Source organism: Hemicordylus capensis, chromosome 3, assembly GCF_027244095.1.
Source record: "Hemicordylus capensis ecotype Gifberg chromosome 3, rHemCap1.1.pri, whole genome shotgun sequence".
NCBI classification, from domain to species: domain Eukaryota; kingdom Metazoa; phylum Chordata; class Lepidosauria; order Squamata; family Cordylidae; genus Hemicordylus; species Hemicordylus capensis.
In genome coordinates this window covers 288386667-288400841 of record NC_069659.1, presented here as the reverse complement: position 1 = coordinate 288400841, position 14175 = coordinate 288386667, and the positions used below count along the sequence as shown (strand labels likewise).

The following is a 14175-nucleotide window of genomic DNA, read 5'->3' as shown; positions in this document are numbered from 1 at the left end:
AAAAACATTCAATCTGAGAGCCATTTCCCAACATGCTGACCTTTGCTTAGTGTTGTGGTTTGCCAGTGTTGCAGGGCCCCTTTAAAAGAAATGGAGCCCGGTTGAGTCCCAGTCAACCAGGACTCAACCGGCACCATGTGTGTTTTCATCATTCCTATAGAGCTATAGGAATACACTTCCCAGTGCTCCATGCCCACCTTCCAAGAAGGTGCTGGGGCTTGAGAGGTCTCAATGGTGCTGGCGGGGACGGGGACAAGTCACAGCACTGCATGATGAGAACAGGCACCTCTGCACAGTATCTGAGGGGCTGTGCAGAATATTCGGTTTTGGCTGAAGTTTCACATAGGCTTAATAAGCAATTAGCCAGGGAGCTGTACTTAGGGGAAATGGGAGCAGCCACTGTCACCCAAGCCTTACAATGAAACAATAACAACAAATATTTATATACCACTTTTCAACAAAAGGTTCCAAAGCCATTTATATAGAGAAATAATAAATTAAATTAAATTAAATTAAATGGATCTCTGTCCCTAAAGGACTCACCATCTAAAAAGAAACATAAGATAGACACCAGCAACAGTCACTGGAGGTACTGTGCTGCGGGTGAATAGGGCCAGTTACTCTCCCCCTGCCCAGTAAAGAGAATCACCATATTAAAAAGATTCCTCTTTGCCCAGTTAGCTGGGGTTAGAAACACAGTTCTATGGCTTCTAACGAAGTCAGTGTAAAATATAGATTGAGAATGAATTGGAGAAAAACTAAGTACATGGTCATCAGCAAAGGACCTCCCATTGCAACAAACCTAACGATCAACAACACCTGAATTGAAAGAGTTTCACATTATGAATACTTGGGAACATGGTTAAATGAATACAATGACAGTACACAAGAAATAAACTCCAGGACTGAAATGGCAAGAGCGGCTTTTGTAAAAATGAAGCATCTTCTCTGTAATAGGGATTTCTTTATAGAACTGAAAATCTGTATGGTGAGGTGTTACATCTGCTCAGTCTTGCTTTACCGAATGGAAGCTTGGACACTTAAAAAACGGAATATGAACAAACTAGAATCTTTCGATCTCTAGATATATTGACGTATATTAAGAATATCATGGGTAGATAGAATTACCAATGAGGAAGTTTTGAGAAGAATGGCAAAAGAGAAAGCGCTAATTAACATCGTTAAGAGAAGAAAACTTGAATATCTTGGCCATGTTATTAGAGGGGGAAATACTTCTTACTCCAATTAATCATGCAGGGAAAGATTAAAGGGAAAGGGAGTGTTGGAAGACGAAGAACTTCCTGGCTGAAAAGTTTGTGGGAATGGTTTGGATGCACATCCTTACAACTTTTTGGAGCAGCGGCATCCAAAGTCAGAATAGCCTTAATGATAGCTAACCTCTGGTAGGAGATAGCACCTGAAGAAGAAGATGGTTAAGTAGAACATGGAGCAAGGATTTTATTTATTTTAAGAATTTATATCCCACCCATCTTCAATTGAACATAGGGCAGTGATCTTCACTAGTGTTCAAGTGGGAGCCACTGTCCAAAAAGCCTTCAGTGGGAGAGCCATTTCCCACTGTACTAACCGCCTCATAGTCCTGTGCTTTTCTCAGTGCTTGGAGGGGGCGGGGGTGGCTTTAAGAGAGATGGAGCCCACTCTTAGGAGCTCCATGGTGGGGAAAGCGCTCAGAAGAGCTACACTTCCTAGCACTCCATGCATGCTTTCCAAGATGGTGCAGGGCCCCAAGGTGTCTCCAATTCCCTTAAAGGGGCACATGCAAACAACCCCCCCCCCTCCACGGGCAAAGCACAGCATTGTACCATGGGAACAGTTGCCTCTCTGCATGGTGCCAGGGAGGCTGTGCAGAGTATTCTGCTTCAGCTGAAGCTTTGTACAGGCCCAACCAGCATTCAGTCTGAGAGCTGCTCTTTGGGTTGATGGGAGCTGCCACTGGCTCCTTATTATCTCAAAGAGGGAGGGGTTTGATTAGGGAGATATAGTCACTAAAGTCTGCTGGGCCCATACTATACATATTCTTATGAATGAACACTAATACTGGAGGCAGAGGGCCCCTGAGTCACAGACTAGAGTTGATTTGCTCTTTGGGTGGCCTCCCACAGCCGTGACTCTTCCCCTGAGGCTGGTGCTTTGTCTCCCTTGTTTGCGCCAGTGCTACCAGGCAGAGAGCAGTGAAGGCTGAAACAGAAACCTGCTTTCAGCTGGAAATGGAGGCAGATTGCATGTCACTCCTGTGGAATGTCCTCTTCATTTTCTCTGGGTCCTGGTTTCCATGCACTGGGCTGAAGCCCTGGGAATTCTTTTCTGCGGAGGCAGCAGTTGCTCTGTCTGGCAGCCACATTGTTTCTGGTTACTTACGCACCACATGGCCCTGTGTGCGCATTCCAGCGAGGGCCACACCTTCTTGGCCTGGATTTTGCACATAATGCACCTGCTATTGCAGGCTTGAAGGGGAGGGCTGTGTGAAAAGGGGAGGGCAGGCAATCAGTTGCTGAGCACGTAGAAACAGTGGGCTGCTTCAACTGGGGGAGCCCTTTTTGGACCTCAGGATGGGGGCTGGGCAAGGAGACTGTCAGTTTGCCCTTTAGGTGGTGCAGCCTTTTCCAGCCTGCCAGTAAAGGGCCTGCATGTTGCCAGTGAAACCTCTCCAGTCTAGGGTTGATTAATTAACTGGGAGTTGCCAGCTCAGAACTTCTATCATGGGTGACTTTTGATGAGCTTGCAGGCAGCTCTTGGGTTTGGACTGGAGCTGCCTCTTGTGGTTGCTTTAAGGCAGAAGCAAAAAGCAAAGTTGCCACCTTGTTTCTAGCAAGGCAACCGTGCCATTAAGATGTAGATCTGCATTTTGTTGTGCAGTGAGGGAGAAATCTGCTCCACTTGCATTCCTGTCTGTCATATAGCTATTGAAGGTACAGAGCTTCTGTCAAAAGGAAGTAGCAGCCAGAAGCCTGTTTATGCTGAACAGGTTCATATACCATAGGGCAGGGTTGAACAACTTTGGCCTTCTAGCTGTTGTTGGACTACAACTCCCATCTTCCCTGACTGTTGGCCACTGTAGCTGGGGATGATGTAGACCAACCAGAGCTGCAGGGCTAAAATTGTGCACCCCTGCCATAGGGCTTCTTTGGAGGGGTGTAATCCCATAGCATTGGGTTGGAGACATAGAAGGAAGCAAAACACACCTGACTTTTTAAGATTTATTGAACCATACCCCATTGTTTCTCTAAATAATGGAAGAATGTAGAGTTGCCATGTTTTAGCTGACTTCAGAGGCTGTGGGCCTTGAACTGCATTGTGGAAAGCAAAAATTCAACAGGTGCAGTCTTGCCATTCTAGAGATCTATTGATGGGTCTCTTGAATTCTTGCATTCAGAAGAGCTCTTGAATTCTTGCATGTTAAAGGTACAGGAACCCTGCCAGGAAAAAAGGTGGCAACCTTAGTTAAGGCTTGGAGATGTGTCCTGTTTCCCCCTCTCCAAACTGCAGCACAGGCCACAGTGCTTTCAAGGATAGATGTTGTTCTGCTAGGGAATTGGCACTGCTGGGATGGAGGAGTTTGCTCTGAGAGGAGTGTGACTCTAACTGCATTGGCTGCTGTAGGGGAAACCAAGGTGCTGCTTTGGGGAATTGGGGACCATGTGGTGTACATCTAGCTCAGTATTGTCTGCACAGACTGGCAGCGGCTTCTCCAAGGTTGCAGGTAGGAATCTCTCTCAGCCCTATCTTGGAGATGCCAGGGAGGGAACTTTGGAACCTAGATGCCCTTCCCAGAGCAGCTCCACCCCTTAAGGGGAATATCTTACAGTGCACACACATGTAATCTCCCATTCATATGCAACCAGGGCAGACCCTGCTTAGCCAAGGGGACAAGTCATGCTTGCTGCCACAAGACCAGCTCTCCACTACACAAGATCAGCTCTCCTCTATGGTCTTGATGACCATCAGTGCTCACTTCCTCCCTGCTTTAATCCTTTTCTCCTGGCACTCTAGAATAGTAGTCTTAACAGTGCCTGCATGGCAAGGAAAAGGTTGCTGAGCTAGCAATGAGTTTATTGCACAAACAGTAACTCTGTCCCCGGAAGCATAATGGAGCGCTGCAATTTTTGCTCTGGATGGAATCTGAGGGAAAGATAACACATCTTCAGGGGGAGAACCCAGATATCTTGGCCGCTTTTGTGAAGCATGGAAATAAGGCTAGTGGATAATGCAAAGCTTGGTTTGGGGACAAAGGTTAGGGGTGAGAGGGTAAAGCTGGCGGTGTTGGTCAAGTGGTGAACAGACACTGAGTGAAGAACGTGCATCTGTGAACGTGCCCCAAGAGAATGGTGCCAGAGGAGCCAATGGTGCCACTACTTGGCCTGAATGCCTTGTGGGCTCTGTCCCTCTTTCGGGCCTTTATGACACTGTTGTGGAATGATGCATTGCCATTTCAGAGTGCCTAACTGGGCACTCTACTTGGTTGAAAGGGCATGCATGTGTGTCTGTCTCTGCCAAGAGCATTTGTAGTAGGAGTGAGGTTTGAAAGGCCTGCTGGCCAGCATCCAGGCATGGGAGACGAGAGGCAACCCCCCACCAGAAAGCATGTGATGGGCCCACTTCATCACGATTCAGTGCATCTGAGCACAGTAGTGAGATCTGGCACCCAAAGAAAATCTGCTGTTCCAGTTAATACACCAATATGCACCCTGTGATTGGTTTCAGTCTTCCAAGTGGCTTTTGAAAATGAGAGTGTGTGTACAGAACAGAACTTCAGCCCTCCTGCGGATATGTAGCATTATATATATCCCCATAGTGTTCCTTGTGCGGGATAGGTTTAGGAGCATTTCACCTCAATAAACCCTCACCTACTCTGCAGAGATGATCCAGAAATAAGGGGAAGGGCTTTAGTGAGTCATTGATTGAGAACTAACCTAGGCAGTTGGCAGCACTGGTGCCAGCCAGAAAAAGGGTAAGAATATGGGGCTTTTAAATAATGACAGCATGGACCTACAATACTTGGAGAGAAGCACCAGAAAAATGGGTAAAATAATCTTCCCACTCAAATTTCTGGACATCTAGTATCCAGGATGACACTTTTCCAACTGTTCTCTTTTATAGACGTACTTGATCGCACATAAATGGGAAATTAATCCAACAGGATTCTGTTTAAAGCAAACATTTCAACATAAATGCATCATTTTCAATGCTTGATGTTTAACAATGTTTGAAATGACATTCCTATATAGCAAAACTGAAACTCTCCCAGCCAGTCACCTGAAGCTGATGAAAAGTACAGGGGAGAGGAGATAAGAACACTTTCCCAATCTCAGCACTAACAAGCTGGGCTGGGGGGGACATTTGTGTGACTTGTGTTAAGCCATGTGATATAGGGTTAGGGTGTCAGACTAGGAGAGCTGGTCTTGTGTGGTAGCAAACCTGAATTGCCCCCTTTGCTAAGCAGGGTCCACCCTGGTTGCATTTGAATGAGAGACTACATGTGAGCCCCTGGTGGCGCAGTGGTAAAACTGCCACCCTGTAACCAGAAGGTTACAAGTTCGATCCTGACCAGGGGCTCAAGGTTGACTCAGCCTTCCATCCTTCCGAGGTCGGTAAAATGAGTACCCAGAATGTTGGGGGCAATATGCTAAATCATTGTAAACTGCTTAGAGAGCTCCGGCTATAGAGCGGTATATAAATGTAAGTGCTATTGCTATTGCTGTAAGAGATTCCCCTTAGGGGATGAGGCCGCTCTGGGAAGAGCAGACGGTTCCAAGTTCCCTCCCTGGCATCTCCAAGATAGGACAAGATTTTATTTTTTTTGATAGGACAAGATTTTTTTATTGAACCAACAAACTACCAAAGATAGGGCTGAGAGAGATTCCTGCCTGCAGCCTTGGAGAAGCTGCTGCCAGTGACTCTGTGTGGACCAGGGATTCTCAACGTTGGGTCCCCAGATGTTATTGGACTTCAACTCCCATAATCCCCAAACAAAGGCCACTGGAGCTGGGGATTATGGGAGTTGAAGTCCAATAACATCTGGGGACCCAACGCTGAGAATCCCTGACAATACTGAGCCAGATGGACCCACAGTCTGATAGAAGGCAGCTGCCTATGTTCCTAGACTGGGGAACCCAGGGTTCAAGGCCTCACTCTTCTCTGAAGGTCACTTGATCACTGGGCAAGTCAGTATCTTTCAGCCTGACCTACTGCAGAGGCTTGTTATGAAGATAGACAAGGGAGGAGAGAACTTGAATGCCACCTTGAGCTCCATGGGATAAAAATGTGAACAAAGGACATATGTAAAAGGATGGGATGAAAATGTAAACAACCAGAACAAAGCCAAAGGCTAGGCAATACAGCATCTTCCTATTGACAAAATCACCGACTTCTTCTGTACTGTGAAAAATGCCAGAAATTACTGTTTGTCTGTGATGTTGGCAGAAATTACTTTTTAAAAAACTTGCTTTGTGGTGTTTTGATTTAGAATGATGTGTGTAATGCAAATATAGAAATATGCATTCCATATTTGGGAGGAAAGCATGCTGTGCTGTCTGAATTCTGGGAAGTATCCTGCTTGCTTGCTAGCTACTTCATTACGATAACCTGTTGCTTAATGTTGGGCAAGTGCATCTCTCTCGTGGTGGCGCGCTAAGCCCAGGTCTCTGATGGATCACAAAGGAATGCCGCGGAAAGAGGAAGCGGGCGCTGTGCATTTTCCCTTTAAAAGAGCAAACGCCTGGGAAAGGCCAGGGCTGGGATTGCTGGCCCCCAGGAATCTGCATGTGAACCTGAGCCAGGGGGCTGGCTTAAGTTAAGACACCAGCAGGTGGGACGGAAAACCAGGAGCTACCGCCCCTGCCCAAACTTCCAGGAGCCACCCGGATTGGATAGTGTCTGGTTTGTAAAAACTCGTTCCGTTTTCAATCATTCAGCGCAGGGAGCTACTTTTCGCTCCTCCCAGGGCAGCCTCACCCTAGTGCCCTAGATTTGGCAGGGATTGCCCGGATGGGCAAACAAGAAACTGGGTTAGGAAGGAAGATGCAGGTGGGAGGCGGCGGCGCTGTGCTGAGGTTGTCCCTACTCTCCCCAAGCTCCCTGCCTGGCAAATGGCACCCAGCCCGCTTGGCCCTCCGTGGTCGGGGCCCCGACCAGCAACGCAGCAGCTTGGCCACCTGCTTTCTTCTGCCCGCTGGCAGGCAGGTGCGTCAGTCTCTCTGCTCTCCAAGAAGCTGTAGGGCTGCCTTCTCAGCTCTGTCTGGAGGGGGCGGCCGGAGTGGGGAGGGGGTCGAGGAGGGGGAACTGCACCCTCCTTTCCGTGGTCGCAGATATCCAGCTCCGGGCTTTGGCTCTGCTCGGCCCTGGGCGGCCGCTCCCTCCCTCCCTGGGCTATTGAGATGCTAATACCCCAAGAGCAAAGTCACGTAGGGCTGTCTGCGGGGTCAGCTTCGTCCGTCTGGCTTCGGTTCCGGACGCCCCCAGCTGGAGCAGCAGGTGGGATGGGGATGAGTCCTGGCCCGGATGGGTGAGGATCTTGAGTGGGAAGAGGCTGCCGGGCAGGCGGTTAGCGGGTGGGGAAGGAAGGATGGGTAGGGCACTCCTCCCCAAGATCCTCTCTGATCTTTCCCCGCACCCGGGGGCTCCGGCACTCGATCGGATCCCCTCTCTCTCTTATCCCAGCACCTGCCTTGTAAGCCAAGCTACGCCTCCGCCCCGTCGGCAGTGGGGAAGAGAAAGTGTAGCCTTTCTTGTCCGAGGAGCAGAATGCAGCTCCTCGGGTTTATTTGCAAAGATCAGCTCGAGGGGGAGGCGGCGCTGGGGGATCAGTAGAGCAGCCGGTGGGCGGGGGTGCTGGTGCTGGGATTGTTTTGGAGGAACGGCTCTTGTATCGTGCGCAGTGATCGCTTGCATTTCCTGCGCCACATTGGGGGAAACTCTTTGTCTTGTTGCTCCCTGTTATGTGCCCTGCCCGCTTGCAGCACGCTTCATGCTGAAATGGGTTTCAGCCAATGAAAGCTCCCGCCACCATTCATCTGTATACACATCTCTTTTGTTTTTTGTACTACTGACTGATTCAGCCACTCCTGGATCTTGGCACGCTCAAAAAGTCACTTCATGCTAATTACCCCGTAATGTGGGCGTATCCACTCCCCCTTCCCTTGTGTAATGCCAGTGGTAAAAAGGGTAATTTCCACTTAATTTCCCCCAGGGGCATTTGTTTGTGCGTGAAGTGGGAACTTCAACTGGTGTTCGCTGGAGTGGTATTCCAATTTTGTTAAATGGTGTCAGAGGGTATGATCTTGTATTTATGCCCACAGTCACAATGTCTTAGTCTCCTAGACAACAGTGTTGTGCTAGGTCTCTGCATGTGGTATGCAGGCAGAACTCCAGACATAATACTAGTCAAACTGGATCAGATCAGTGATCCATCCAACTTGGTTTCCTCCTGTCTCCAGCAGTTGCAAATGATGACCCAGTTTCTTCAAAGAACTTGATCACAACATATTATGCTGCTGGAGTACCTGTTAGCCTCTGGCAGGTGAAAGATTTAGGGACACTGTGCATGCACTGGCTGAGCATCCTTTCTCTTTTTGATTTTTTTCCTCTCATGAAATTGAGGCTTCTTGAATTTTTTCAATTGCTACTATTGGCTATTTCCCCCCTTGCTGATAGCAGGGCGTTCCAAAAGTCACAAGTTTGTGTATGAATACATATTTTCATTTACTTATTTCTTTTTAAATTGAGGTATCTTATATAATTCTAGACTTCTGTGACAAAGTAAACAGCTGTTCACAGGCTTATTTTAATCCACTCATGACATCAGTTTTCAAAGGCTTCGTGTACTTCAGAAAAACCCTTATTCTCCTTTTCCTAATTTGAGAATGCAACTCCATGCATGCATACTTAGGAGTAATTCTCATTGTACTCAGTGAGCCTTCTTGCCAAGTAAACATTCATACATACAATTGGGCTACGAGGAGCCCTAATCTTCTTCCCCACCCCCTTTGAGTGCTATATATATATTGGCTCACACTCTACGCAAGGTAACACGGATGGTTCAGCACTGCCCTTGCCACCAGGCACATTTCAAACCCTGTCCATGGTGTTGCGGAACAGCCCTGCAGTTTAAAATGGCATCATCACAGTTGTGTGATGCTACATCTGTTGGAAGTAATGACAATGGCCACCGTGTTGCGCTGCTACGATCGCACCATTTAAAGTTGAATAGAGCTGTTCTGCAACACCGAGATGCACACAGCTAGCTATACAGGTGGTGCCATCAGCATTACCCTGCGCAGAATGTGAGTCATTGTATACCGCTGAATAATTTCCAGTTGGTTTGCAACATGGAGCAACCAGACTTCTGTACGTGCAACCAGACTTCTGTTATGTGCATAGGAGGATTATTTCTGAAACCCTTTTCAAATAATCCCCTTGTGTTCTGTTCGTATTTTGGTAGCTGGAGCTCATTTAATAAATCTTTTCCAGTAAGCTACCTGCAACGTTTCCATGATCTTCTTGATTTACAATAGTTTAAACTCTGTCCAATACTACCTAACTCACACTTCAAACAGCAAATGTTAGGGGCCATCCCAAGAGCTACTTGATACTTTGTGTTTTCAGCAAGCACTTGTATTGTACATGCTAAAGAAGAAATGTGTAGCACTTGAAAAGCCTGGGTTCTGCAATGTGTTTGCTACACATGGAGTTCCTATTTAGCCACAGCTTCTAGTGGCATGCTCCCATATAGGGAGAGTCATGGGTTCTGCAGGTTTCCTGTAAAGAGGCACTGGCTCATGGGGGTTTGTTTGTTTTATGAGATGTGTATACCAGTCAGCCACCTAATGGCGCAGTGGGGAAATGCTTGACTAACAAGCAGAAGGTTGCTGGTTTGAATCCCCGCTGGTACTATATAGGAATATATAGCAGCAATATAGGAAGATGCTGAAAGGCATCGTCTCATGCTGTGCGTGAGGAGGCAATGGTAAACCCCTCCTGTATTCTACCAGAGACATCTGCAGGGCTCTGTGGTCGCCAGGAGTCGACACTGATTCGACGGCATAACTTTATATACCAGTCAACTGACTAATGTCCTCAAGATGACTTACAAGAAGAACATTAAAATGATAAAAAATAAACAAACCTAAAAACATGAACACAGCCAGTAAGCTAATACAGAGCGAGCAGAAATCAGGACAACCAGCAATTGCAAATTTAGAGTTTGCCAGAAGAGGAAAGCTTTAGCCTGGCATCTAAACATTTACAAGGAAGTTGCCAGGCAAACCTTTCTTAGGAGGGTATGCCAAAGATGTATGCCACTACTGAAAAGGCTCTCGCCCTAGTAGTCACCTGTGACACTCTTGGGCATCCACAGGACATTTCCCCGGGGGGGGGGGGAGGCTGGCAAAGACTGCAATCATATACCTACTTACCTGGGAGTAAGCTCCATTGAATTCAATTGGACTGGCTCAATCAGGGAGGCAGTTGCCCCATCCCCATTGCCCATTGTGGGTGGTGGCATCCATAGGAGAGCCTCTGAAAAGAACCTTGTAGAGCGGATAGGCATACCAGAGAAGGCACCCCTTCAGCTAGACTGGTCCTAAGCCATTTAGAGCTTTAAAGGTCAGAGCCAGCACTTTACCCTGAGCCTGGAAACTGATTGGCAACCAGTGCCACTGGTATCACACTGTTCTGAATGGCCTGTCCCAGTGAGCAGCCTTTCTGCCCTATTCTGCTCCATTCATGTCTGTGCAAATGTGGTCCTCAATTAGACTGGCCCTCTGGCCAGTCTAGAGTAGAGCAGAGTGGTGAGGAGAGGGGTCAAGTTCTTTCCTCCCTCCCTCCCTCCCTCCCTCAGTGATTTGCTGTTGCCAGCATACTCATCACTGACTGAAAAGGCCCACGCCAATGCACTCCTTGTCCGGGAAAAGGCGAGGAAGGCTGCCGGAAACAAGTGGGTGGTGCAGCCCATGTATTTCTGGCAATGTCTCCGTGCCCCTGAAGCCAACAGCGAGGAGGCTGTCTAGCAGTACAAGGCTCTTTTATCTGCTCGAAAAGAGGGGCTGGCTAGCTGGTGGTCATCTGTAGGCTGAAGTTGGCCCACGGACCTCCAGTTACTGGTCCCATTGCTGTATAAGGAGCTGCTGGCTCAAAGACCTTGTCCTAATCACCTTGGTCTCTCTCTCTCACAGAAATGACCCTGCTCTCCTCCCAGCCAGCGTCGCTGGAGTCTCCGGCTGCTGCAGCCACCACTCCCAACCCCAAGCAAAGGATGTTGGAGAAGAGGGCAAAGGTCATTGAAGAGCTGCTGCAGACTGAGCGGGATTATATCCGGGACCTTGAGATGTGCGTGCAGAAAGTCCTGGTGCCCCTGCAAGAAGCACAGGTGGGCATGGCATGCGGCTGGGTTAGGACTGGGGGAGCTGGCACTGAAATGAGAGCCAGGGTGTCAGGGCTGGAACGCTGGACCTTGACCTGGAAGACCTGGGTTCAGATCATCACTCAGCCACTCACTGATCTGGACCAGTCACTCTGCTTCAGCCTAACCTCTTGTTGCAGTTAGGCTGGACCACAAGAGTTATTGTGAGGTGGAGGGTGTATGGAGCCCTGTAATCCTAATAATATTGAATAAACATGGAGGTGCTCCTGGATGCAGTTCTATGGAGAGTGGGATGGGTGTGCAGAGGAAATATTTGAGTGATGCCTAGAACATTGGTTCCCAACCTGGGTTCCTTCAGATGTTGCTGAACTACAACTCCCAGCATCCCCAACCACAATAAATTGTAGCTGGGGGTGATGGGAGTTGTAGTTCAGCAACATCTAGAGGAACCCAGGTTGGGAATCACGGGCCTAAAGGCTTGAAGCACTGCTCAGAACATGGAGTTGGGAAAAATTCAAAATACTCAACATATTTCAGCATATGTCTTCTTAAGAGGCACTTGGAAGAGGTATCATGGCCTTTTATCTTTTCACAGTTGCTGGAACCTCTTACAGATATCCAAAGGGTTTTCTGTGCTCCCAAAGAATGCTTATGAAATGCACTGGGCATTGTGGATGTCCCGCCCCCAATATGTTCTGAGCACCTTTTTGAGGCGATGTCTCTCCTTTTTGGTTCCTCTTTCGTGCTGCCCTCTTGCTGTAATGCTTTTTTGCTTCCATTCAGGTGCCACATGTAGACTGTGAGGGACTCTTTGGGAACATCTATGGCGTCATTGCCTTCTCCAAGCAGTTGCTGAGCACCTTGGAAGCTGCAGACGCTGTTGGTAGGTGCTTCAACCAAAGCGGCTCTTTTGGAAATATCTGAGCCCAGGAGAGGAGAGCTGGTCTTGTGGTAGCAAGCATGGCTTGTCCTCATAGCTAAGCAGGGTCTGCCCTGGTTGCATATGAATGAGAGACTTGATGTGTGAGCACTGCAAGATAATTCCCCTCAGGGGATGGAGCTGCTCTGGGAAGAGCAGAAGATTTCAAATTCCCTCCCTGGCTTATCCCTGATAGGGCTGAGAGAGATTCCTGCCTTAAACCTTGGAAAACCACTGCCCGTCTGTGAAGACAATACTGAGCTAGATAGACCAATGGTCTGATTCAGTATATGGCAGTTTCCTATGTTCCTAATAAGAAGGGTGGAAGGAGGAACCTGGTTAGGGTTTGCACAGGCAGTGGCACCTTTTGCATGGTCTGTCTCAGGGCTGCACAATTTTGGCCCTCTGCAGATGTTGGACTACAACTTCCATAATTCTTGCCTATTGGCCACTGTGGCTGGGCATGATGGGAGTTCAAAAACAGCTGGAGGGCTGAAGTTGTGCCGCTCTGGTCTGTCCCAGCTCACCCTTTGCCCAAGCTTGACTTGCATCCCTCAGTTTCCTGCCTCTCTTTGACGACTAGGACCTAACAGGAGCCAAGCTCCTGTTTGAACTACTGGGTGGAACACCTGGGCGGAACTGCTGGCTGCATTGGCACTGTCAGGGACACCTTGCAGCTGGCCTGGGAAGCTGGCCACTCCACCAGCAGCAGATGTCCCCTCCCCTCTCCCGCCCCCATCAGTGCACCGTGAGTGACAGGAAAGCAGTGTGCACCCCACTATGGCTGGTCTACAGATCTGTAGTGAAGTGCACACTGGTGTTGGGCCTTGCTAACTCCAGCAGCTCCGATACTACCTCCCTGCATGCCTGCTGAAGGTGGTGTGTGAGGGGTTGTTATATTTGGGGGCAAGCAGACAGAGCAGCTGGTTCACCTCCTGGAATGGCTGGTCATCCAGCGCCATCATCTCTCCAGTTGTCCAGGTGATGAGACGAGACTCTGGCCGACCAGACTGCTTGTCCACCGATTGCACCCACTGCACAACTGGCAACAACCCTTGCATGAAAGCAGGAGCGTATGCCTTGCCACCGCTATTTTGAGTGTAGACCAGGTGGCCTAGCACTGTCAGTAGGAGCAAAGACCCCCAGATGATGGTTGTAGGTGCCTCAGCACTGCCGACATCCCAAGATGCTTAGGTTCCCTACCCCTGCTGACCTGTGCCCTGCAGTGGCTGCAGGCAGCATGTGTAGGGTCACTTTGGCAGAACTCAAAGTGGTCCCACACCATGCTGCTCTCAGACCTGGAGCATTTTGGTGGTGGTGGTTTGGGGCTGCTGGTTCCTGCTGGGGGCCGCCACCACCCTCGGTCCAGAGCTGAGAAGGTCTAAGAACACTGGGATGATTTCCTCCTGCTCCTCCTCAGCCTGGGGGGTTGCACCACCAATGTGGATTTGGGAGGAGAATGGAAAGAGTGATCTGGCTGCTGGGCCAACAGCCGACGACACCTCCTCCGCTGCCACGGGAAGAGCTTCTTCCTTGACATGGGAACATCCTACACACACACACCCCCCTCAGCTGCCACAAGTGACTGCCTGATGGGAGCAAGTGGGACCACTGGATAGGTGAGCCTGCGTGCAGCAACCTCTAGGGGGATGGCAGTGACTTGGGGAGTAGGCCCCTCTCGCCACCATCGCCCCCCACAACCAGCAGCATCACCCCTCCCTCTGCCTGCCACTCTGCTCCTAGTTCCGCCTTGCCCCCTCCTGGAGGACATCTTGTAGGTTTTAAATTAAAGCCCTAGCTCAGGTGTGGGTGTGGGTGGAGGAAGTGCTTTTAGGATGGGTGGGGCTGGGGATGGTCTTGCTCTGAGTGCTACACAAGG

General features: G+C 49.1%; 1 protein-coding gene across 5 annotated transcripts in view; it reads left to right on the top strand.

Annotated features, from left to right (window-relative positions):
- DNMBP (dynamin binding protein) overlaps positions 1–14175 on the top strand; it is a 65540-nt gene that overhangs the window by 42834 nt on the left and 8531 nt on the right. For all 5 annotated transcript variants that reach the window (XM_053309799.1, XM_053309796.1, XM_053309798.1 and 2 more), the window contains 2 exons: positions 11190–11383; positions 12161–12260. In XM_053309799.1, the coding sequence (XP_053165774.1) occupies positions 11190–11383; positions 12161–12260 (294 nt within the window). The remainder of the gene's footprint in view (positions 1–11189; positions 11384–12160; positions 12261–14175) is intronic.